The sequence below is a fragment of the Plasmodium knowlesi genome (assembly GCF_000006355.2).
Source record: "Plasmodium knowlesi strain H genome assembly, chromosome: 12".
In the NCBI taxonomy this organism is placed as follows: Eukaryota; Apicomplexa; class Aconoidasida; order Haemosporida; family Plasmodiidae; genus Plasmodium; species Plasmodium knowlesi.
The window spans coordinates 2,925,032-2,947,106 of NC_011913.2; the positions used below are offsets into that span (position 1 = coordinate 2,925,032).

At 39.7% G+C, this 22,075-nt stretch overlaps 6 protein-coding genes across 6 annotated transcripts; 4 read left to right on the plus strand and 2 right to left on the minus strand.

Annotated features, from left to right (window-relative positions):
* Positions 1 to 577: 577 nt before the first annotated feature.
* On the plus strand, positions 578 to 1,048 carry PKNH_1266200 (conserved Plasmodium protein, unknown function; the record flags this gene model as incomplete). The annotated part of the gene is made up of 1 exon (XM_002259959.1): positions 578 to 1,048. One exon carries the CDS (start codon positions 578 to 580, stop codon positions 1,046 to 1,048), a length of 471 nt encoding a protein of 156 aa, XP_002259995.1.
* Positions 1,049 to 2,980: 1,932 nt separating this feature from the next.
* PKNH_1266300 (MSP7-like protein) lies at positions 2,981 to 4,132 on the plus strand (the record flags this gene model as incomplete). Its single annotated transcript, XM_002259960.1, has 1 exon — positions 2,981 to 4,132. One exon carries the CDS (start codon positions 2,981 to 2,983, stop codon positions 4,130 to 4,132), a length of 1,152 nt encoding a protein of 383 aa, XP_002259996.1.
* Positions 4,133 to 4,977: 845 nt separating this feature from the next.
* Positions 4,978 to 6,549, minus strand: PKNH_1266400 (chaperone binding protein, putative; the record flags this gene model as incomplete). The annotated part of the gene is made up of 1 exon (XM_002259961.1): positions 4,978 to 6,549. One exon carries the CDS (start codon positions 6,547 to 6,549, stop codon positions 4,978 to 4,980), a length of 1,572 nt encoding a protein of 523 aa, XP_002259997.1.
* Positions 6,550 to 9,603: 3,054 nt separating this feature from the next.
* PKNH_1266500 (conserved protein, unknown function) lies at positions 9,604 to 12,420 on the plus strand (the record flags this gene model as incomplete). Its single annotated transcript, XM_002259962.1, has 1 exon — positions 9,604 to 12,420. The coding sequence occupies one exon, from the start codon at positions 9,604 to 9,606 to the stop codon at positions 12,418 to 12,420; it is 2,817 nt and encodes a 938-aa protein (XP_002259998.1).
* A 1,826-nt stretch (positions 12,421 to 14,246) lies between these two features.
* On the plus strand, positions 14,247 to 15,728 carry PKNH_1266600 (RING zinc finger protein, putative; the record flags this gene model as incomplete). Its single annotated transcript, XM_002259963.1, has 1 exon — positions 14,247 to 15,728. One exon carries the CDS (start codon positions 14,247 to 14,249, stop codon positions 15,726 to 15,728), a length of 1,482 nt encoding a protein of 493 aa, XP_002259999.1.
* Positions 15,729 to 16,626: 898 nt separating this feature from the next.
* On the minus strand, positions 16,627 to 20,704 carry PKNH_1266700 (conserved Plasmodium protein, unknown function; the record flags this gene model as incomplete). Its single annotated transcript, XM_002259964.1, has 2 exons — positions 16,627 to 18,365; positions 18,538 to 20,704. 2 exons carry the CDS (start codon positions 20,702 to 20,704, stop codon positions 16,627 to 16,629), a joined length of 3,906 nt encoding a protein of 1,301 aa, XP_002260000.1.
* Between the last annotated feature and the right edge of the window lie 1,371 nt (positions 20,705 to 22,075).

The window sequence follows — 22,075 nt, forward strand, 5'->3', positions numbered from 1 at the left end:
TTTTTCCCTATTATCTGCGCGAATGGGCAAAATATACCGCAAAACTTAACAGCTCTCCCTAATATACTTTAAAAAAAAGTCCTTGGGATATAGCACCATTTTGTTATCCCCCCGTTCCGGAAGCGACTAAAATAATAAATTACCGAACGCTCCATGCACATTACCCATAGAACGTGCATTTTGAATAACAGAGGAAGGGATCAAATTTCACATCTATTCTTCCACTGGAGGTTCAATAGAATTAGCAGTTCGAAGGCGTAGGAGGATGGTGCCGTTCTCGATCTCTCGCCAAATATTTCATTCTGTAGGTAAGTTAGTTACGCTCAGAAAATTATTATCGATTATTTGGCGATATCTAAATAATTCCCATCTTTCTCGCTTTGCGAGGTGATATATAGGGGCTTACTCATATGTGTATTCAAATGAATATAAAAGAATGGATATATTTTTTTTTTTTTTTTTTTTTTTTTTTTTTTTCTCTAATTAATAGCACACACATTAACTAACAAAGTCGCTATAGTTATCGCTTGTTCTTTGCATTATTTCTACTTCACATCTAACAAGTTAACAATGCAAAATGAGGAAAAATATCATCCTACTGGGTTCCATTTTGATGTTGCTGTCCCTCCAATATGTGTTGCCTGGATCGATTATCTTTAAAAAAAAGCGCAACAAAATGGAGGATGATGCTTTAAGCTTGGTGCACAGACGGCTAGAAAACCTCTACAAGCTCAGCGCGTGGGACAACAGTGAAGTATTCGCCAAAGAAATTGAGTCGATGAAAGAATACATAAACACGCTCAAGGACGGTGGTTGGGAAAACATTGGTGGAAACTGCAGCGCAATTTTGGAGAAGAATTTCATCGAGGAAGTTGGAAAATATGCAGATATGTTAGAAGCGGACGAAGAAATTTTTATGGATTGCCAAGAGGAGTTCTTCGAACAGAGGGAAATTGAATCTGAGGGAAGCAAGGGTTGTGAAGATGCCTCAGGAGATGTTATAAATTCTCAAGTGGTCGGTAGGACAGTGAGTGGGGGGGGACAGTGAAGTGGCAGATTAGGCGAACAGTCAAAAAGGATCACTTCCTACTGTGGGAAATTCCAGAATGGAAGATGATGGAAACAACGCGCAAGGCCCTCCTCCTAAGGACGGACTATAGGAAGATGTAGTGTAGAAAAAGAGTACATGTAGAGATGTACACACGAAATGGCGTACCTTGGGAAAAGAAGGAGATCTATAATGTATAAGCAAGGAATTGGGTTATCACTTGAAGATGTCACAACATACATGTTTTGAAGTAGCACTGCGTGCTGCACCCAAGAAGAGCAATCGGCAGTGGTCCTTCTCCTGAAGGAGACCCATAATGCGAGAAAAAACAAAGTGAAATATTTGCGCGAACTATACGACGATACGTTGGAGGAGAATAAAAAAAAAAAAGACGAAATTGACATGTCCACGTGTCACATATAATATAGTGCAATGAGGAAGAAATATCAGTTTAGCATCATCCCCCGTAGAGTAAAAGAATTGTAAAAAATACTTTTTTATCTCTGCTTCAAAAAGGAAGGAGAGCAGTCCAACGGCTATTTCCTAGTTAATATGTTTAAAAAAGTGTTTGACGATAGTTTCAGAAACAATTTAAAAATTATGTTCGAGGATTTTTAAGGTTTCGCCAGATGGCACAAAACTTCTTGAAAGAAGAGAGAATAGCTAATGCAAACCTGTACAAATGTGTTTTAAAAAATGTCGAGAACCTGTTAAGCACCATTTAGGTGAATTCATGGCCGAGTAGGACATTCCTCAGATAAGGCCCCTTCGGTATACTCCGAAGCTGTTCGACGGGAGGAGAACCCCCTTCCAAGGTGGCCAAAAGATAAGCCGACATTTTAATGGTATGTACTGAGTTGCGATTTTTTATTTTTTATAATGTACTGTTTTGATGAGGGGGAGTGGAATTTTCGCTCTAACGTTAAGCTAATGGACTTGTGAGGATTCACGCAAAGCGGCATACCATAGTCCCAAGAGTTTTATCGTTTTTACCCTTTTGGAGAGGAAGATTTTTCTTTTTCTTTTTTTTGTATTTTTCTGTTTTATTTATTTATTTGTTTGTTTGTTTTTTATTTATTTTTTCCGCCTCTTTGGTGCACTATAATTGCTTCTTATTAATATGGCTTACATGATTAATTTGTCCACATTCTCGAATCTGTCATGACAAATATGACCGTGAAGAATGTATTTATATTGGCACACTCTGACTTTTACCCCCTTTTGTTAAAAAAAAAAAAAAAAAGAGAAAAACGTCCAAACTGCTCAGTCCATTTTCCATCTCTGGCGCATGATAAATTTGCAGTACGCGGGAAGGAAGCTAACTCAGGAGAGATGTGCACATGGTTGCAAAAGGCGATTAAACAAACGCAAGCGAAGGGATTATTCTTTATGTTTTTTACTCGAAAGTTCGAATTGACAATGTGTGCATATGCAATGGTAAGAATCTGAATGTTTTATCGACTGGTCTCGGCAATTTTTGCGAAGCCTTTACTTCGGTTTTTGCAGCCACCATAATTAGCATATGTTTGGCTAACTTCGGTGTGGAACTTTTTTTTTTTTTTTTTTTTTTTTTTTTTTTTTGCCATTACGGAGGTGTGAAGTCGAGAGAGGTTATGAATATAAAAAGTACTGATAGATTATTCTGTCGATTGATCATTCTGCCGATAGATTTTTCGTCCGTTAAACTTTTTTTTTTTTTTTTTTTTGCCTATTCACACTGAAAATCACATAAGGAGCTTGTTGCAACTTGCGACAAAATTGGGATACACGTATGCACAGCTGGCTCTCCCTCGTTGGTACCTTGCCTCATCCAGAATTGGCCACTTGAAGAAGATACTCAGCTCGTATCTGTTCAGCTACCCTGATTTTCGGTGCTACCCTTTCAAAGCTACTTTGTCGTCCTTCCGTGACAAAAACAATTCGTCGAGCGCAATGAAGAGCGGATTCGTTTTGGTCTCCTGTCTCCTCCTCGTCTGCACAGGTCCAATACTGGGAGAAGAAAATAAAAAAGGGAAAGAAACCCCACACAAGGGCGATGCAGATAACATCAGCGACCATGAGTTAAAAAATCTGAAAGGGAAATTGCAAACTTTGAAGGTACAAATTAATGATGAGAAATTACCAAAGAAAATTACCGAAGATCAAATTTTGATGTTAAAAAAAAAGTTGGAGGAATTTAAAAATTTGAAAAAAGCTCAAGATGCCAAGATGGCGGCCCAGAGGGGGAAGAGCTCACACGGGGACAAGGATGAATTGGAACTTAGCGATAAGGAGTTCGCCTGGCAGAATGTCACCGGAAATGAGGACCCAGTAATGGTGCCTAGAAGTGGCCATGGTGTAGAAGGAACAAATGAAGAGGAAAGTAAAGAAGGGAAAACGGTCCCTTCAGTTAATGCAGGTGCAACTCTTAGTGTAAGTGAACCAGATTCATCCGAATCCACAAGTGAAGTTTCTTCAGGGCCAAGCAATGAACCCGCTGGGGGCGACTCAGTTGTTTTGAACAATTCTCCACAGCCCACAAACCCAGCGGAACCATCCGTGTCAACCGGGTCAGCCGCATCAACCGGGTCAACCGCATCAACCGGGTCAACCGCATCAACCGGGTCAACCGGGTCAACCGGGTCAACCGGGTCAACCGCATCAACCGAGCCAGTAAGCCCGAACCAGAATGTCAAGCCTGCAGGGAAAATCCATCACTTCGACTTACTGTACGACAACTTGCTTGCAGGAGAAAATAAAAAAAATATGATGGACGAAGGAGAGCATCACAGTGCCTACAACAATTTTAGAAAGCAGTACGATCAACTCATCCTAAGTCAGACTGAATACGACATCTGCTTGAAGCTTCTAGATACGATGCTATCAAATGGAATGGTGGAAGAGGCAAAGAAAAATGCGCTAAAAGAGACGTTTAAGAAAGCAATGTACGATAAGGATTACGGTGAGAAGTTTAAAAATCTCATCTCCGGAGTTTATGCGTTCGCTAAGAGAAACAATTTTTTAGATGAGAACAAGGTGAAGGGACAAGACTACAACAAGTTGTTCGACTATATATGTAGCCTGATGAACACTCTTCTGCTTTAGGAGTGTATCCTTTTGTGCGTATGCATGTGATGTGAGATATTGGTCGATTTAATGCTTTATGGCCAATGGAAATAATCAACCAGGAGGAGCGATATACTTGGCTGCAAATAAAATGGGGTTCAGTCGTTGATTGAAGGCCCTGTTTGTTTCTTCTTTTGCACGGTTTCTTCCTCTTTTCTTTTTCTTTCTTTTTTTTTTTTTTTTTTCTTTTCTGAATTCCCACATTACTCTTAAATCATTTCTGGGCAAATTTAAAATGCACCCCCAGGGAATGAGGCTCATAAGACATGTCAAATTAGGTGGGATAGCCGTCTACGCGTAACTGCGCTTCGTTTGTTTTTCTTTCCACGTCGTTAGTGTTACGCCTTTTTCTTAATTTCCCCTTTTGGGAAGTACCAATGTGGTAGGCATAGATCGAGGGGCCTTTTAGCGAAAATGTCCATAGACGCAGGGGGGAATTTTTTACGACTTGATATATCACACGGTGTTTAGGTGATGAAATTTTTTTTTTTTTTTTTCTCTTCTTTTTGTACAATTAAGAGAAGTATTTTTTTTTTTTTTTTTTGAGTAAGGCCTCGGGACAATGTTCCGGGAGACGAAGGAAAAAAAGTTATATATATCAAATATATTCTTATAAAAAAAAAAAAAATGGGTAAAAAGCGGGGGGGAGGGAAATATAAATTGAGCTACGCTATGATTACGTGAGGGGGTTACGGACACCTGTGTGTATATTAGCACTGGTGCAATTAGCTTCGAAGTTGTAACCTACACGATGGTTTGCGTAACACATTTGAATAGGGGCAGGGGAGGGGGGAGGAGTTCTAGTCTTCCCAGCCCCCTGGAGATCACATCTTACTGTACTCCTCTGTGAAGTACTTTACCTGGTTCTCCACCTTCTCAATTATGAACTCATATATATTGTTGAACAGTTTATCTGGAACTTTTAATTTATCGTTCTTCTTCACAGTTATATAGTCTCTCCATGTTTTTCCAGCCTCTAACTCGCTAGACAGTTCACCTATCTGGACGATAATTTTATGTATGTGAAATTCAGTTATATTGATATTTAGCGTTATGTATAAATTGCATGAGAGCTCGAAGATGTGTCTCTTTGTGCCCCTTATGACAACGATCTGTGCATCCACATTCAGATCTTTTATATCTTTTAATTCTATTTTGTATAAATATTGAATTGGTAAAACTTCGGGGTAATCTGCATTCAACAAGTTATACTCGTTCTGGTTATTTAAATTGAGGAAATCTGATTTTTCTGTATTTTTAAAGTGGATATTCTTGAGACATTGTTCTAACTTTTGCTTTGCCCATTTGCTCATGTCCTTCTCTTCATATGTAGTGCCGGCGGCGTTCCAAGAGGAGATGGCTTTATTTTCAGTTTTATACAAATTATGATCATCAGTAATAACGTTTTCTATTTTTTGAGGCATATTTTTTTCGAAGAATTTTTTATCATCTTCTTTTATGTCTTTCCTAAAATAGCAATAACCCATTTTCTTCGTTTCGTCGATTATTTTTTGGTCTTCCTCGTCTATGTCTAAGCAGGACGAGCTATTTGTCGTATTGGATGTGAGTGAGCCACTTTTTTTTTTTTTCACATTATCGTTATGCTTGGACTTTTTCTTCTCCGCTTTGCTCTGCTTCTCCGACTGCTTTTGCTCCTTCTCTTTCTTCTCTTTCTCCTTTTGCTCCTCCTGCTTTTTCTTCTGCTCCTCAATCTCCTTCTCCCTCTCCATAACTTCCCACTCCTCGAAGTCTACAATTTTTTCGTTCTTCTCAGCACACGATTTTAGGTAATTCTCATATTTTTCCTTCTTCTTTCTCTGTATTTCCTTCTCTCTGTCATCGTACAGTCCAGAGGCTTTTTGAAAGATTTTGGAGAAGGCCTCCTTCTGCTTTTTGTTGTGTTCGTTTTGTTTGATGAGTATATTTTTAAGGAGCTTCTTGGCTTCCATATTCTCTGGGTGTGCCTTAATAAAATCTTGTATCTTCTCCTTTGCGACGTCAAAGTTGCACCGATTGAATTCAATTTGTCCTAGTCTGAACAATCCTTTGGCGTTGTCCTTATCCAGCTGTAGCACTTTTTTTACGTACTCATACGCTTGGTTGTAATTCTCTACGTTGGAATAGCATATGCTCATGTTTTGATAAAAGGCTATCTCCAGTTCGATCATTTTCTCATTCTTCTTTTCTAACTTGTGTATGTATTTCAACCCTTCATTGTACTTGCTTATGGCTTCTTCGTATTTTTTTTTTTTAAATTCATCGTTCCCCTCGAGCTTAAGGTTCAGGGCGTTCTTCACTCGCTCGTCCACGGTTAGTTGTTTTATTTTCTCTTCAAACTCCTTGTCCTTCTCGTCTTCCGTGTGGGCTTTCTTCCCGTCCTTGGTTTTGTCGCTCATTTTTGTAGAGGAGCACTGTGTGACTGTGAAATGCTGGCGTGGTCGCTAAAGTAGACTTCGTTTTGCCGTTAGCGCTACTGTGATTGGTGCCCCTGAAATTGGGATGCCCAGTTCACGATGCCGCTCAACCCAATAGGGGGGGAGAACCGCAACTCCTGTGTTTTTTTTCTTTATTAGTTACTACAAGCTCGGGGGGGCAGATGTGAGAGGGAGGGGGGGGAGGGTTTCTTGGCCATGTAGGTATATATACCACTGCTTGACGACTGCAATTGCTACGCTACTGAGGGTATTACTAAGGCCGGTGTGAGAACAAGCACCGCACGCGTACACGTGTCGAACGGGGTCGGGGCTTCTTGAGGTTAACAAATGTGAAACTCGGGATTCTTTCCCTTTCCCCTTCTCGTTACTCTCACCACGGCAGATTCACGTCGCCTTCAGTTTATATAAAGATCCGTGAAGATTATCAGCAAAAAGGGGGACTGATAATTAACAGGTATCCTTATTTTTCTATGGCGAAAACTTGGTTCAATTTTTTTTTTTTTTTTTTTTTTTTTTTTTTCTCCTTCGCGTAACACGGTGGTTATAAGTTTTACGCCGATGTTTGCATGTACACGCCATGGGCGGGAGTGCGTTGGGATCACATATATGGAAGCTGGATTATCACTCATGTACATGTATCGGCGCAACGCTGGGTTAAGTATGAGGAAGTTAAAGGAACATAGATCTCCAAGAAAAAAAAAAACAAAAAACGTTTCGATGTTAATACTCAGAATATAAATTCAAGGGGGGGGGGATTTTCCAAAGGGGCTTTTTTCATAAGCGCATTTTTATTAGGCCTATTATTCCTTTTCTTTGCCCCTAGAGGGAATTCACCTTTTTGTAGAATACGCTGATTATTTGGAGTAATATCGGGAGATGGAATAAAATGGGGGTACTCCTAGGCATAAGTATGTGTAAGGCGTATGTCCCTTCAAAGGTACATTGCATATGCGCATACATTTGCCTGGGGATGTATCCACGTTCGAACAGATAAACGATTGCACCTATGAGAGTAGGTGGACGTGTTATGTCGGCATATTGCGACTTTTGTACGTCCTACAGAATGAAGGGCCAAATGAAATAAAGTTCTTTTTTTTTTTTTTCTCTCTCTTTTTTTTTAATGCCCCCTTCTACTGCTATTTGAACCTCTCTTTGGATGCCATAAGCGCAGTAGATCACTCATATGTTCTTGCCCTCACACACCACGTAATCACTTTATTTTCATCATGTGAACACTTTGCCACTAATGTGTTGTGAAGACTGCTCGCTAAACATTGAAGGAAACAGTGACATACCAACTTATTTACAAATGGGGAAATTTGTCTCCACAGCATCTGCTTCCTTTGGTTAGGTCATCTCCTTGTCAGTTCGGCATAAGTTAGACTTCCGTACCCCCTCTCTCTAAGAAATTGAACGAATCCGCTTTGATTTAACAGGGGTAGAGAGGAAATAAGAATTGAAGACCATTCCCCCCGGAACATAACATAGGTGGTGACAGTTCTACAAGAGCAGCTACTCCAAAAAGTGGGGCTCAGTTATGCTTTTGTTTGATGGTAGCTAAGGTCATACAACTATGTTCGCCGCTTTTCTATGGTTGCACTTTCGATTCCACGTATTTCAAAAAAGGAGTATTTCTTTGAGAGCAACGCTTGCGAACAAAAATATACATACCTATGTGCGTGTATAAAAATGAATATATTTACAATTGCTTATATTTTTCTTCTTTCAAATTGTTCCACTTACAAAAAATTTTGATTTTCTCAAAAGCAACCCTGTTCTTCCTTCCTCATTTGGATCCACACATTGTTTGCAAAAAAAAAAAAAAAAAAGAACAAAAAGGACACCATTATTTATCTTTTTTTTTTTCCTACATGTTACACTCGTGGAGGGGGATGAAGTTACCGAAGTTGATCATTATTCGATGAAAAAAAAGAAAAGGAGAATTCCCGAATGGAGTGAAAATAATCGTGTAAACAAAAAAACGGTGTCACGTCTGTCTTCGCTCTAGTGACCCATTGTGTAATTACTCAATATGGATGGCGATAATCCATTTTGGGAGTAATTATGTAGGAATAACAATATCGCGAGAAAATACAGGTCCGCTCTCAAATGTCTCTTTTGTTCATTCTTTTCTTGAGATGTATTTTTTTTTTTTTTTTGCAAACAATTTTTTTATGATCTAACCTCTCCATCCAGTCACACCCCCCCTGTTTGAAGCGTCAAAGAGGGACAACGCATATATATAATTGCGCATTAAATGGCCCAGAGGTAGGTAGATATGTTGACATGGTAGGTTATCTGCGTTCGTACCGCACCTCGTGTGTTTAGGGTTCAAATGTGTGAGAAGGATACTAGGAGGGTAGACGGTCCGTTGGGGGTGTTTTCCGGGGAGGGCAGCTAAGTCGATCGTTTTATTGGCAGGTTGAGTTCACTCGATTGTGTCGCCCATTTTGTCACGCAATTAGTTCACTGGTTTTATTGGCTCTTTCCAAACGCGGCATTATTTGGCATGCAAAGTGAGGAAAAGTGAGAGTGAACCATTTTCCAATTTTACACCCACTAAAAGGGAGGTGCTTAAAAAAAGGTACTTGGTGGAAATTATCTTCGAACCCTCGCGCGTTTATTCAAACTTCGCGTCTACATCCCTGTGGCCTTCTGCATCTCTTATGTCAATTAAGTTTTCCCTGTGTGACGTAGGCACATACTCGAGGAATACAAAAAAAAAAAAAAAAAAAAAAAAAAAATACGTGTGCGTATGACTACACTTTGTATTCATAATGGGAGGACATACCGAGGGCACATTTTTGCGAACTTGCCAATTTTTGATTTTCATTTCTTTTTTTTTTTTTTTTTTTTTTTTCTTTGTATTCCTTTGGAGGATAAAAAGAGATAATGTGATTGTAACAATTATTACATCTTTGCAAATTTAAGAGTTCGTTTGTTCTTTTTTTTTTTTTTTTCTTTTCCCCCCGCCAAGCGAACACCTAGCCGAGCGCCGTTTTTTTTTCACCGACGATGAAAGACGGGCAGGGGGATCTCACCCTGGAAAATATTGCGAACGTGAAGATTAGGGCATATCGAAATAATAGCATTTATGGAAATGGCAAAGGGGAGGAGGGAAAGAAGGACAAGGGTGAGAGCTTCTACAGTGTGTACATTTTGACGTACATAAAGCACATCGTAAGGATAAAGGCCAACTTAGCCCTGCACGGGGGGCTCTACAGCAACTACTTTGAGAAATATGAGGAGGAGTCCATCTCGAATATCATGTTGGAGAATTTGCTCTCCAAGGAAGGGTGCGGCACCCCGAAAGGTAACGGCAAGCAGGGTGGCGGTGCCAAACAAAGCGAAAGCAATAACCCGAATGGAAATAAACAACAAAGCAGAAGCGAAGAATCAAAGAGACAGGCTAATCAGGAGGAGCACAAGGACCTCAACTACTCCATCAAGGAGCTCCTGAGGAAACTGATCAAGTCGTACAAAATCAGGGAGAACAAAATTTTTCTCGTGACTGGAATGCTGGGTTGTGGAAAAACGACCTGCGTAAGTTTGGCCATCGAGTACTTTAACAAATATTTACAAATAGAAAAGAATATGAATCGGAAAAAGGACAAACGGAGTGTGGGATTCCTTTCAGCCGATGAAAATGTTAACAAGAAATTGTACAAGAAGACCCCGTATACCGTGAAAAGGTACCAGAAGGAGGAGGTCTCCAGTAACGAGTCGTCACCGGAGCAGACGAGGAAGAAGATTAAGATTAACTGCGATGAGCCACTTTTTAACTTTACCCCAAAGAAGGGGCACAGAAAGGGTGGCATGAAAAGTAGCATGAAAGGTGGCAACCAAAGTTCCTCCACAGGCGGTTGCACGAACCAGTACTATGAGAATATCCCATCCGATGATGGAGGGATGGAGGGGACTCCACACACCTGGGACGAAAGTGAAGCCAAAATGAATGCACAACAAATTAACATGAACATAAAGAACATATTCGAAAACAACGACTTATCCCCCTTGAGAAAAAATACAAACATACGGAATAAAATACAGTTTGAGGAACTCCTGAAGGAGCATAATAATTTGCCCCAAGTGGAGAAACAGAGTGATAATGACAACGCCGAGTTTAATGAAAAATATAAAAAAATTGTAGAAGAAATAAAGGAGGAAGAAAAGGAACAGAGGTGCATTTACACCATCAGAATCAGTGCATATCTCTACAGAGATGATGTGCAATGTATTAGGTCCATTCTGACCCAGCTTCAAAATTATGTAGACGAAACGGATTCCAAGATAGAAGGTAATTTGTTACTAAACGATTACATTATCAAGTTGGAAAAATTACTCATCCAAATAAATAATGAAAAAAAACAAACTCTTCTCATCATTGAAAATGTAGAAAAATTTTGTTTACAAACGAAGCAAAATCTTCTGTACACTCTCTTCGATTTATTACACAGAAAAAATATTTGCATTAACATTATTTGCCTTACCAATGTTTTGGACATAACCCAAACTCTGGAAAAAAGAATAAAATCCAGATTCACATTTGAGATGCTTCACATATCTCCCATTTTGAACATTGATGAAATTTCTAAATTGGTTTACAAAATATTGTATGTCAATTTGGACGACTTCCATCTCATTAAGAAATACTACTCTGTTTATTTTACCTATGTAGACTTGATAAAGATTCAGAAGTTCTTGCAGATCTATAATTCCACTATGCAGAAGGAAATAGCTGATGAGCTTCTCCTAAAACAATGGTCGTACGATATTAACTATGGACTTGATATCAGACATATCTACCATACTTGTGTGGATGCCATTTTGTCCATATGTGAGTACAGACATATTCTTAGTGGAGAACGGGGCGGAGATGGAAACCGTCAAGAAGGTGAGTTTAATGACCACCGCAAAAATCCCTTGCAGAAGAACGCCCTCCTGGATGACCACTCAGAAAATACTTCTTCAGCATCTGAGCAGGGAGAAGAATACTTCAAGAAGGAAACTTCCAATTCGATAAATTGTGAAGTGAATCTGCATGCAGAGGGGGAAGACTCCCTGTATAACCACTTCTTGGAGGGAGAACAACTACGAGAAGCCTCTCCAATGAAAGGCAGGGGTAGCAGCATGGATAACCATGGCAAATTAAGAAGCGAAAAATTGGGAATTTTCTCCAAGGAGAAAAAAGCTAACCTGGAATACCTTCGAGAACAGCGACCAGGAAAGTTAGACTGCACACCTGTTAAAAGAAACTTCCATCAAGATTTTGCAGGGGAGGGAAAACCTGGAGGAGGTCGAGATGGACAATTCCATCTAGACATGAATATGGACATGAGTCCAAGGAAGTTAAAGGAAAATATTAAATTAAAAACCAAAGTGGAAAGTCAATACATTTTAAACAACGTACAGTCCAAATTCATTAGGAGACACTATATTAAAAAAGTGCTGCGAGATTTGTGCACTATTGAATATATGATTCTATGTGCATTCACAAGATTGTACAAGAAGGAGTTACTTCCTAAAACGTTGTATGTTATCTTGCTGGAAATTAACAAATTTAAGCAAGCCTATCCGCAGGAGCAGATTGTTGGTTTTTCTCTGGATGCGTACAGACGATCCTTCTTTCGCTTGGTAGATCTGGACATTATTACTCTGTCTTCCTACTCACTAAGTCATTTGAATATTAAAAATTTTAGTAACGACCTGTTTGGTCTACATGAGCCGACCAAGTTTCCTTGCTACGACATCTTCCTTGAGAACATTGAGTCATATAATTTAAACCACAACTTGATTCAGTGGGTGAAGCACAACACGGAGGTGATGCAGTGAGGGGAGAGGGGGGGCGCATACCATGCGCTGTTGCATGCAAGTCCCGTTGGGTTTACGAAGCTAGTCATCTGCGTGGTGGGTACCTAACAGAGCGATGCAATGGTGCACATCTGCACTACTCATTGCTATATGGCCGAGCAGTTCTCTCCCCAATCGCATGAATACGTTGCCAACTTTCTTGAGGAGCTCCTCTCCACAGACGCAGCTCCGCTGATTATTCGATTTTTTAACACCATTTTGACACTTGTAAATTTATTTTTCCTTTTATTTTTAATTTCTCTTTGATGAAATGTGTCCGTGTGTGTACCCACTTATTTTAAAGCATCCTATGGCAATTTTTTTTTTTTTTTTAACCCTCCTTAACCAATTTAAAGGTTATTCCGAGTCTCCCACATTGATATACAAGGGGGGGGCGCGCGAGCGACAATATACTGCAGCGCTTTCTCTTTTTTTGATGTGTATATAAAGGGCGGCATTTTTCAAAACTCCCTTTTTTTGGGGGGGGGGCTCCACCATAACAACTATACTGATTATTAATTAATAACTGTAAGTAGTTCAAGCCCACTGTAACGGACATTACTTTGGAAAGTCAGCATGATATGGAGCGGCGGAATGTCAATTTTTATAGCCATTTGGATGCTACGTGCAAAATAAATAAAAATGCAGGGTGAACGATTTCCTTTTCATTTGTACACATATGAAGGGGGGAGTTGTTACATCCGTCAAAGGGCGAGCAACGGGAAGAGCAGGACTTCATCCCCGGCGCCGATTCTCCACGGTTCAACAGTAGGTCTGATGTGCATTCTCCCATGTGACACATTTTCTCGTGCAAAAGAAAAAAAAAAAAAAGTTTAAAAATATGTATACAGTTTTGATCAATTGGAGATCATCCATCATACAGGTCACTCACACACTATGTGTGTATGAGGAATTCCCAATGTTACAATTAGATACGCACGAGGGAATAACACATCTTTTAGTGGAAAGATAAGTCAGGGGGAGGGCTAGCACATTCTTTTTTTTTTTTTTTTTTTTTTTTTTTTTTACACGAAAAATGGCTAGCTGCTTTTTTTTTTTCAAAAAAAAAAAAAAAAAACTTTATTTTTATATTTTCCCGCTCGATCTATTTTGCAAAAGTACGTAAGGAGAAATTTTCAAAAACGGTGGGACCACGTTCTCTTCACGGTCCTCTCATTTCCGCATTCTTAAACGTGCGAAGAATTCATTTGTGAGTGGGCCCAACAATTGTTTGAAAAATGCATGAAATAGTGCAGGAAATCTTTGTAAGAGGAAGCAGCGGTCAGAAACGTACGCGCACGCGGGAGTAGAGGCAAGTGCAGTCGAAATTGCGGAGAGCTCAAGGGTGCCACCTCGAGCGCAAGCGCCATCTCGGAAATATCCCATGAGACAGGAAGAGGCCGATCCAGCCACCACAGAGACGAGCCCAAGGAGGGAGTAAGCAGCTACTCGTTCAGACAACCGCCGCAGTATATGAAGAGGGAACGGAAAGGAAGTAATCCGACATAGAGTGAAACTGAAAAAAAAAAAAAAAAAAAAAACCCTGTGTAACAAACAAACAAGTGTGTGGGGGGTGAACAAATCGGTCCGCCAAGGACAGACCCATGGAAGGATCGTCGCTATGAAAGCGTTACAGGTTTGCAACTTGGCATAATTGTAGCGGATAAAAGGATGTGCACCCTTAAATACGCATAGCAACAGTAAAGCAGAGACATACAGATCAGCTCGTATGCATGTATCCCTGCGCGAAAGAGTATTGCTCACCAACTTGATGCCTCCAGATCTGTTGCCCCCTTAGAAGGAACAAAATGCACATTATCCCTGAATGCTGCATATGTAGGCTCAGCTTAAAAAACAATCTGTGTGTAGAAAAAAACTGCGGAAATGTATTCCACTATAGTTGTATAAAGCAATGGATAGGTGTCCAAAAATCTTGCCCCCTGTGTAAAAGTACGTGCTGCAAAAAGGATCTGCTATTTATACACTATGAAATTAACGAGGATAATAAAATGCCCATCATGGACGAAAGTTACATGAACAAAAATAAAAATGAGCTCTACGAAGATTTAGTAAAATTCGAAGCGGAACTGATCAAGACGCAAAATGAAAATGAAAAATATTCGCTTGAAATTTTAACCTTAACAAATAAAAATAAGATTTTAAGTGACACAGTCAACCAAAATAAGATAAAAATTGATCAGGAGAAAAATGAAAAAATAAAACTGAAGCAATTGAAGGATGAATATTTGAAAGACAAAGTATTGCTCTCTACGAAAATACAGGAATATGACAAGGAATTGAAAAAATACAAAATTATCGAAAAATATTTAAACGACTTGAACAAAGAAGACTTAAACAAAATTAATTTACTTTTTGGCTTGAACGTGTTAACCTTAGAGGAACAGCAAAATGTTATTTTAAATTATCTAAAAAATTGTCTCAGTACTCAGAAGAAAAGCGAGTTAATTGTGAAACAGCTTAAAGAAGACATAACACAGAAAGATGATGAAATACAAAACTTGAAGGAGAAGCTATACACTTACAAACTTCAGCATGACATTGCGGACGAAGACAATTTCGACGGGCGACTCATGAATGAAGGGGAGGAAAACGACATGAAAACAATTAAAATTAAAAGTAAAGTTATTCGCAGAGTCAAAACCTTGGACTCGGGGGAAAAATTGGACGTCAGAAGACCAGGCCGGGCTCCTCCGTACAGTAAATCCAAGACCAGCGCTACCAGCGCTACCAGCGCTACCAGCGCTATTGGCATGAGTGAGCAGAATGTTAGCCATCTGTGTAGCAATCTGTTGAGTGGAAGACAGATGAGAGGAGGGCAATTTAGGGGCGAGCGCTTGATGAGTGAGCGGCTGAATGACGACCAGTTAAGCAGCAGTCAGATATGCGGAAATTCCAGAAACAACAGCCAAGACTTCTTAAACTTTATCGACAAAAAAATGAACAACACCCCTGAGCACATCAATGTCACCCCCCGGAAGAGGAAGTTTCACTCAATCGAAATTGACCTCTTTAGGAACAAATCCGTGGACAAAATTTTTAGCGACCTCCCTGAAAGGCAGAATTTCCAGGAATGCAAGGACCTCGAGGATGTGCACTCCATCCCAACAGACTCAGGAAACACCAAGAGTTCGCAGAACAGCTTGAAGCTGACTACAGGGCCTTCCGCCTGGCTCAAGCAAGTGCAGGGTGTTAAAGCCAACAAGGGGAAGTCAAAGAAGTTTTACACCAAGCAGTCGACCAAAATAACGGATTTTTTTAAACGCCTTTGAGTGGGATCCCTTCTCCCATTTGTAGAGTTCTGTGTGTGTGCGAAGTTAAAATTTGCCAGGTTGTGTCCCAACCTTGATAGCTACACACCTTGGTAATATATTCAAATCTGTTAAGTGGGAACCATCCCGATAATAAAATTTTTGTTAACCTCATATGTGAAGTCACACTCTCCTGATGACATTTTTCACACTCAAATAATTCGCTTTTCGTAATTTTTTTTTTTTTTTTTTTTTTTTTTTTTTTTTTTTCAAGTTTACCTTGCTGTTCATAATTTTCTTTATAATTTGCCTACCTATTTGCCTTGATTATTTATTTCATTCTATTTATTATTTTATTTATTTTTTTATTTATTTTTTTATTTATTTTTTTATTTATTTTTTTTTGTGTCAAGCGAAGTTGCCTCCGCGTGTGTCCACACATGCATATACACGCGTGTAGGTATGCCCTTGTTTTTGTGACATATGTTTTTCAAAAATTCGCAACGTTTTTGCCTTCATAAGTGAAGACCTTTTCGCGAGGGTCAAGGGGGAGATAATATGTTCCTTGGCCACTTGGGTGAAGTAAAGCGGGGAATCGACTAAACAGTGAACAAATGAATGGTGAAACCTCCACGGTGCGAACTCCACATCGGGCAAAACAATTGGTTGGGAATCTCCTCCATAGGAGGTATATCCATTTAGTGAGGATAACAAAAAAAAAAAAAAAAAAAGAAATTGCGCAAGTTTGTGTGACAAAAAAAAAAAAAAAAGAAAAAAAAAAAAAGCAATGGCGTCATTTTTGCGAAAAAGGCACCATTTGTTAGACATGCATATGTATTTGGCTAACATACTTATGGACACCCTTCCTCGGATGGGGAAAGAATCCCCTGTTTTTTTTTTTTTTCTTTTTTTTTTCTGTTCATTTGGAGTTGCGTAAGAAGGGCAAAGTAAAGGCGGATTTCCTGGAGTTGAAAAAGTCCAAAAAGGAAATGAACTCCTTCCAAAAAAAATTATTCCGTAGAGTGTTAGAATTTCCGACAATAATAATTCCTTTCTTCATTCTAGTCAACAGAACGTTTAACCTCTTTTCATCATTTAGGAATCCCAACACATTTTTGTCATTCGATCGAACTGTGCTTATAATAATAAAGTCGTTTTCGCACCCCTGGTAACTGTCTATTGTGTGCACATTTCCATGAAGAATGTTAATATTTCGATCTACTTGTGCGTTTTGCTTCTCTTGTTGGTTATTGCTATGGGATCGGTTCGCCCATTTATTGTACCTACTGAGGATGGTTCCGTTTGGGGGCAGTTGGGATGTCGTAGAAAGTACCTGCCCTGGGGGACGGAAATTCTTTGCATCCATTATCTCACAATTTGGTCCAAACCTTTTCGACAGGACATTTCCAAAAAGGGGAACTGCACTTGGATGATCAGTATCGAACATAATCTGATTACATGTATTAAGAGATGGACTAAGGTGAAGGAGGTTTTCCTCCCGAGATATTCCACTGAACCCGTTCGTCCTCCCCCCTCTATTGCCATTCTTAGAAAGTTCGAACATTTGGCCATGACTCCAATCTGCACCCAAATCGGTATCACCCCTGGGGTGGACAGAATGCTCACCTCGAAAGTTTGTGCCTCCCGATTTTATAGCCACCTTCTGATACATGAGATCTGTGCAAGTTTCTTTATTTTCCTTTTCGTTATGATAAAATATGGAATCATGTGGATCGGTTCTACTGTCCAGGTAGCCATTCTGCAACAGAGACTGGATATACAACTTCTGCCCCGTGTAAGGAGTCAAAATGGTGACATTTCTCTGATTCTCCAACTTCAATATTTGGACGAGCTTTATAATTATATGTGCCTCAAATTGGTTAACATATGAGTAGTTAACTTTTAATTCAAATGTTTCATCGTTTGACTCTCCATGATACGTATCGATGAATAGAATTGGGAATGTGCAATGCTGGAAGAGGTGGCTCCAGTTTAAGTACATGGGGTGTTCCTCCTCTACTTCCACTCCTATGTCCACTCCTACGCCCTCTCCTACGCCTTCTACCTTGGGGCCTATAACGGTAGATGCGTTACCTCCCGACTGGAAGAATTCATCCATAATTTTTTTCGATGCAATTAATTTCCTGTTGTAAAAATAAAAAGAAGTAAATAAGTACATAGGAAAGATTAATCTGTATTGAATGAGGAGACTGTGACACTTGGCATTTTTGTAGTGTTTTAATTTTTCGAAGATACTAAGGTAATTTATTTGGAGTCTCTTCTTTTCATTTATTAAGCTGTGGAATGTTAACTGCTTGTCGTCACCGAAGGCGTACACAAAATCACACTTCAAGTTCAAACATATCAGACTGCTATATTCAGATAAGCTCGACGCCTCGTCGATAATTAGGTGCTTTATTTTTTTATCTTTAATTTTGAAGGCTTGATAAATGGTGTCTATATAAATATCTGATTTTTGATTGTTCGGTCTATGCATGGTGTCTCTGTTGAGGCAGAGGTTAAGGTGCAGTAACTTTTGACGTATGTTTTGCACCGAGATGTGTTTGCTTGTGCCCACGAAGATATTGTTCTTTCGATCCAGTGTTAGGAAGTATATGATGAAGGAGATGAGGTCGCTCTTGCCGCTCCCGGGTGCACCTAAAAATGGGGGCAATTTACAGTGTGGTGCCAAAAAAGGAATGTGACGTTAATAAAACTAGATGAATCAGAATGCAAATTGTGAAAAGGTACATTCATCAGACATCATAAAGATGCCCATTTATGTACCTCCATCCATTTCTATCATTTTATACCCTCCTGTTGAACTCACCCTGAATCAGGTGTACGGGCACGCTCTCTTCGTTGATCAGAATGTCTTGCAAAATGGTCTTCTGGTAGACGTCGAACCTCCTGTATATATTGCACATGCGTGTAAATTCCTCGGGGCTGTTTTTCAACCTTCTATATAATTTACAAACAATTTTATCACTCTTGATAAGGTCGTTATTAAGCATGCCGAAGAAATGAATTTCCTTTTTCCGACTTTCCAAAAATTTATGTATAGCTTCTTGGATAAGTAAATTGTAATTTCCATCGTGATGAACCCCGATACACATGCTCGTCACCTCCTGGGGGGACATCACAGATGATGAATTTTTATTTTCATTTAGAAGTAGCTGTATTAGTTCTCTGTTGGTTGACTCTTTGCTCCTCTCAAACAGACTCAACATGGAGTACTTTATTCGGTTCAAAATTGTATTGAGGTGAACTGAAAGGGTAACAGCTTCGTGGACGCTGGAATCTTCTGCGTGGGGTGGCTGTTGCGGAAGGTTTCCACATGAGCGATCACGATGGATATAATCTCGATACATGTTATCACGATTGACATTATCTAGATACGTGTTATCCGTGTGGGGGCTTCCTTCGCGCGCAGCCCCTGGAAAGGACAAATTGTACGAGCTTCCACTAGGTCTGCTCAGGTAACTCTCCACGTATTCCTCATTTATATCCATCTCCTCATACAACTTGGTTCCATCTCCCCCTTTCTTCTCGGAGATGTACCGTTTGACATTCATAAAAAGGATGCAAAAATCTCTGGCCCTCTGTACCTTCTTAACCACTCCTACTAAGAACGAGTCACTCTTTTGGGCGCATTTAATTAAAACGATATCATTGCTATCAAGTTCAACTTCACTCGAAGCGATAAACTTGTAAGCAGTCTTCTCCTTTTTACAGTAGCGAAGTTTATATGCCTGATGCAGTTCGAATGTCTTCTGCATGTTTTGGAGCCCTATGTGTTTTTCGTAATATATATTGAATAGGTAATTTAGAATATACCTCCTGATTTTAGCGGAGGTTTCATTAGAGGCGATATCCCCAAGTGTTTCTCTTTCCCTACTATTCTCCTCCTCCCCTGGAGATTTTCCGTCTGAACGGTCCTCCTCATATGAAGTGTACGTTCTTTCATTTGAGGTACAATTATTTTTCTCTCCCTTTTGTGGATCTACTAAATGTAGCGGTGTACTGGTTGGAGATGTGCAAAAAGGGAGAATCTCCTCACCGGGGTAGTTATTCACGAGGAGGGCACTTTCATTCCGTAGGGGAGTACTACTACTGGTGGATACCATCCCCTGTGAGAGATTCACCTTGACGTCGAAGAAGACACAATGTAGAGAGTTCAAAACCGATATAAAAATGTGCGGCCTCAACAAGAGTGATGTTAATATATTTTCGAAAAACAGAAAATCTTTTTTTTTATTTTCACCAAAAAATTGGGCCTTCAAAAAATTTCTCCGCAGAATTTCAAAGAATATTTTTTCCTCCTTTACATTGTTTTTCTCCTTGTGGGATAGAAAACCCTCCCAAATTTTGTAAAACTTGGTGTAGGTGTTTTTTTTTTTTGTGCCCTTTTGGCTGTTCTGACGTGCCAGCGTCTTTTCCTGGATCCTTTCGACGTGTTCTTCTTGTTGCCTTCCTCCATCCGATATATTTTCAAAGTGCACATTTAACGGGGTACCCTTCACTTGGCCATCCTCCTTAACATTTCTAACGTGTGACCTATTCTGTTGGTTTCCTTCTAAACGCACACTCAGATTGGACAACTGTCCCTTCAGCCTCCATAACGTTTCAGTAAAATTCTTTACTTTCCTACATGCATCATTTTTGACCGAGACAAATGATTGTTCTGTGAGCTTCCAGTATATCTCAAAGTTGAAAGGATTACTTCTCTCCACAATAAGTTTGGCATACCCAGGTCTGTAGCATTTGTATAGCTTCAAGTATTCCTTATGATCCTTCTTGTAAATTATTTTATTTTTCTGGAGATCCTCAAATTTGTCTAGGCACTTTTCATTTTCGAATATTTCGTGCGTTAGATTTTTTCCCGAATGGTATTTTTTTTTGTGTGTACGAAAACAATTGGACAGTGTACTCACCAACTTTGTGCCTCTCAAAAGGTTCATAATTGGGACGGCGTCGCGAGGGAGAGTGTGAGGCATACCACCCGTTAGCTAATTTGCTACTTTCCTTGTTAGCTAGCTAAATTGACTAAACAGCTGTTTTTTTTTTTTTTTTTTTTTTTTTTTTTTGTACTCTGATGAAAATGCCTATCAACAAGATATGATAAGAAGTCAAAAAAGGAGGGGAAAGAAAGAAAGGACCGGTTTCAGCACGTCTGTGAAGGTATATTTCTCCCCTATTTGTATTTCACTTGTTCTCCAAAGTCACATTTTTCTTTTACTTTCTCGCTTTTTTGCGGCTACTTACCATTTCTGTGCATTCTGGTTTTTACGTCTACAACTTTTTCTCTGCCCCAGGGATTAGGACCTTCTTAATTGCTCTGCGCGTAGCGGCCACTGCTTCCTTCATAGATTCATTGACCAATTTGGCGCATCATATGGATAGGCACATTTGTATGCCCATATGTGTGAACGTGCGCACCTGTGTTTGTTCATTCGCCTCTGACTCATCTTGACAAGCGATGCCTGCACAGCGGGCGAAGAGTTCACTATTCGAGGTTATGATTGCTTGACCCTTCTCGGTCGCATTTGCAGTGCACACAAGGGTGAGTCACCATCCACCCGCGTTCTGCCGCTTGACAACCAAGAAACGTTGGCGTGGAAAAATTCGCTTCCTGTTGGTAAGGTGGTCGGGAAAAGTAACTCCACTTTAGTGATTTTCCTCCAATTTATAATTGACATGGGTCCCTTTGTGCCCCTTTAAGGTGATACAAAGAAAAAAAAAAAAAAAAAAAAAAAAAAAAATATATGATGGGGGGAAAGCATGAATTGATTAAGAGAAATTTAGCAACACATAGCGCAAGAGAGCTTTCTTCTGTACTCCGGATATATGTACATAGTGGTTTTGTTGTGCCCTACTGTTTATGGGACCCCTTTTTTTCTTTTTTTCTTTTTTTTTCCCCCTCTCCGTGTAGATACCTCTGCATTTATGTAGGCTGGCAGTGACACCATCGCAGCTTCCACACAGCACCGTGGTCATGTAAAAAATCTATCAGATGATATTTCTGGGAAACTCCTTTCCCCCTTTTGGTGCGCTAATGTGTATGGCTGCTTCCTCTCTCTCATATCAGCACAGTTAGTCCATTTCGCACGAACGGACAGATGATTGATGTGGTGAAAAGGAAAATATTACTTTCTTTTAAGCACGCCATTTAACCCTTACACAAGAAAGGGGGAAGCGGAGATGTTTACTTACCAACCATCAGACTTGATTCAAAAGCACCCTCAACAAATGGTACCTCATGAGAAAGTGTTTCATCCCTTTTAAAAGAGTAGGCATTTGTACATACAAGTGGAGGATGCCTTTTTTTTTTCTGTTCCTTTGATTTATTCTTCGAACCGTCTAAAGCG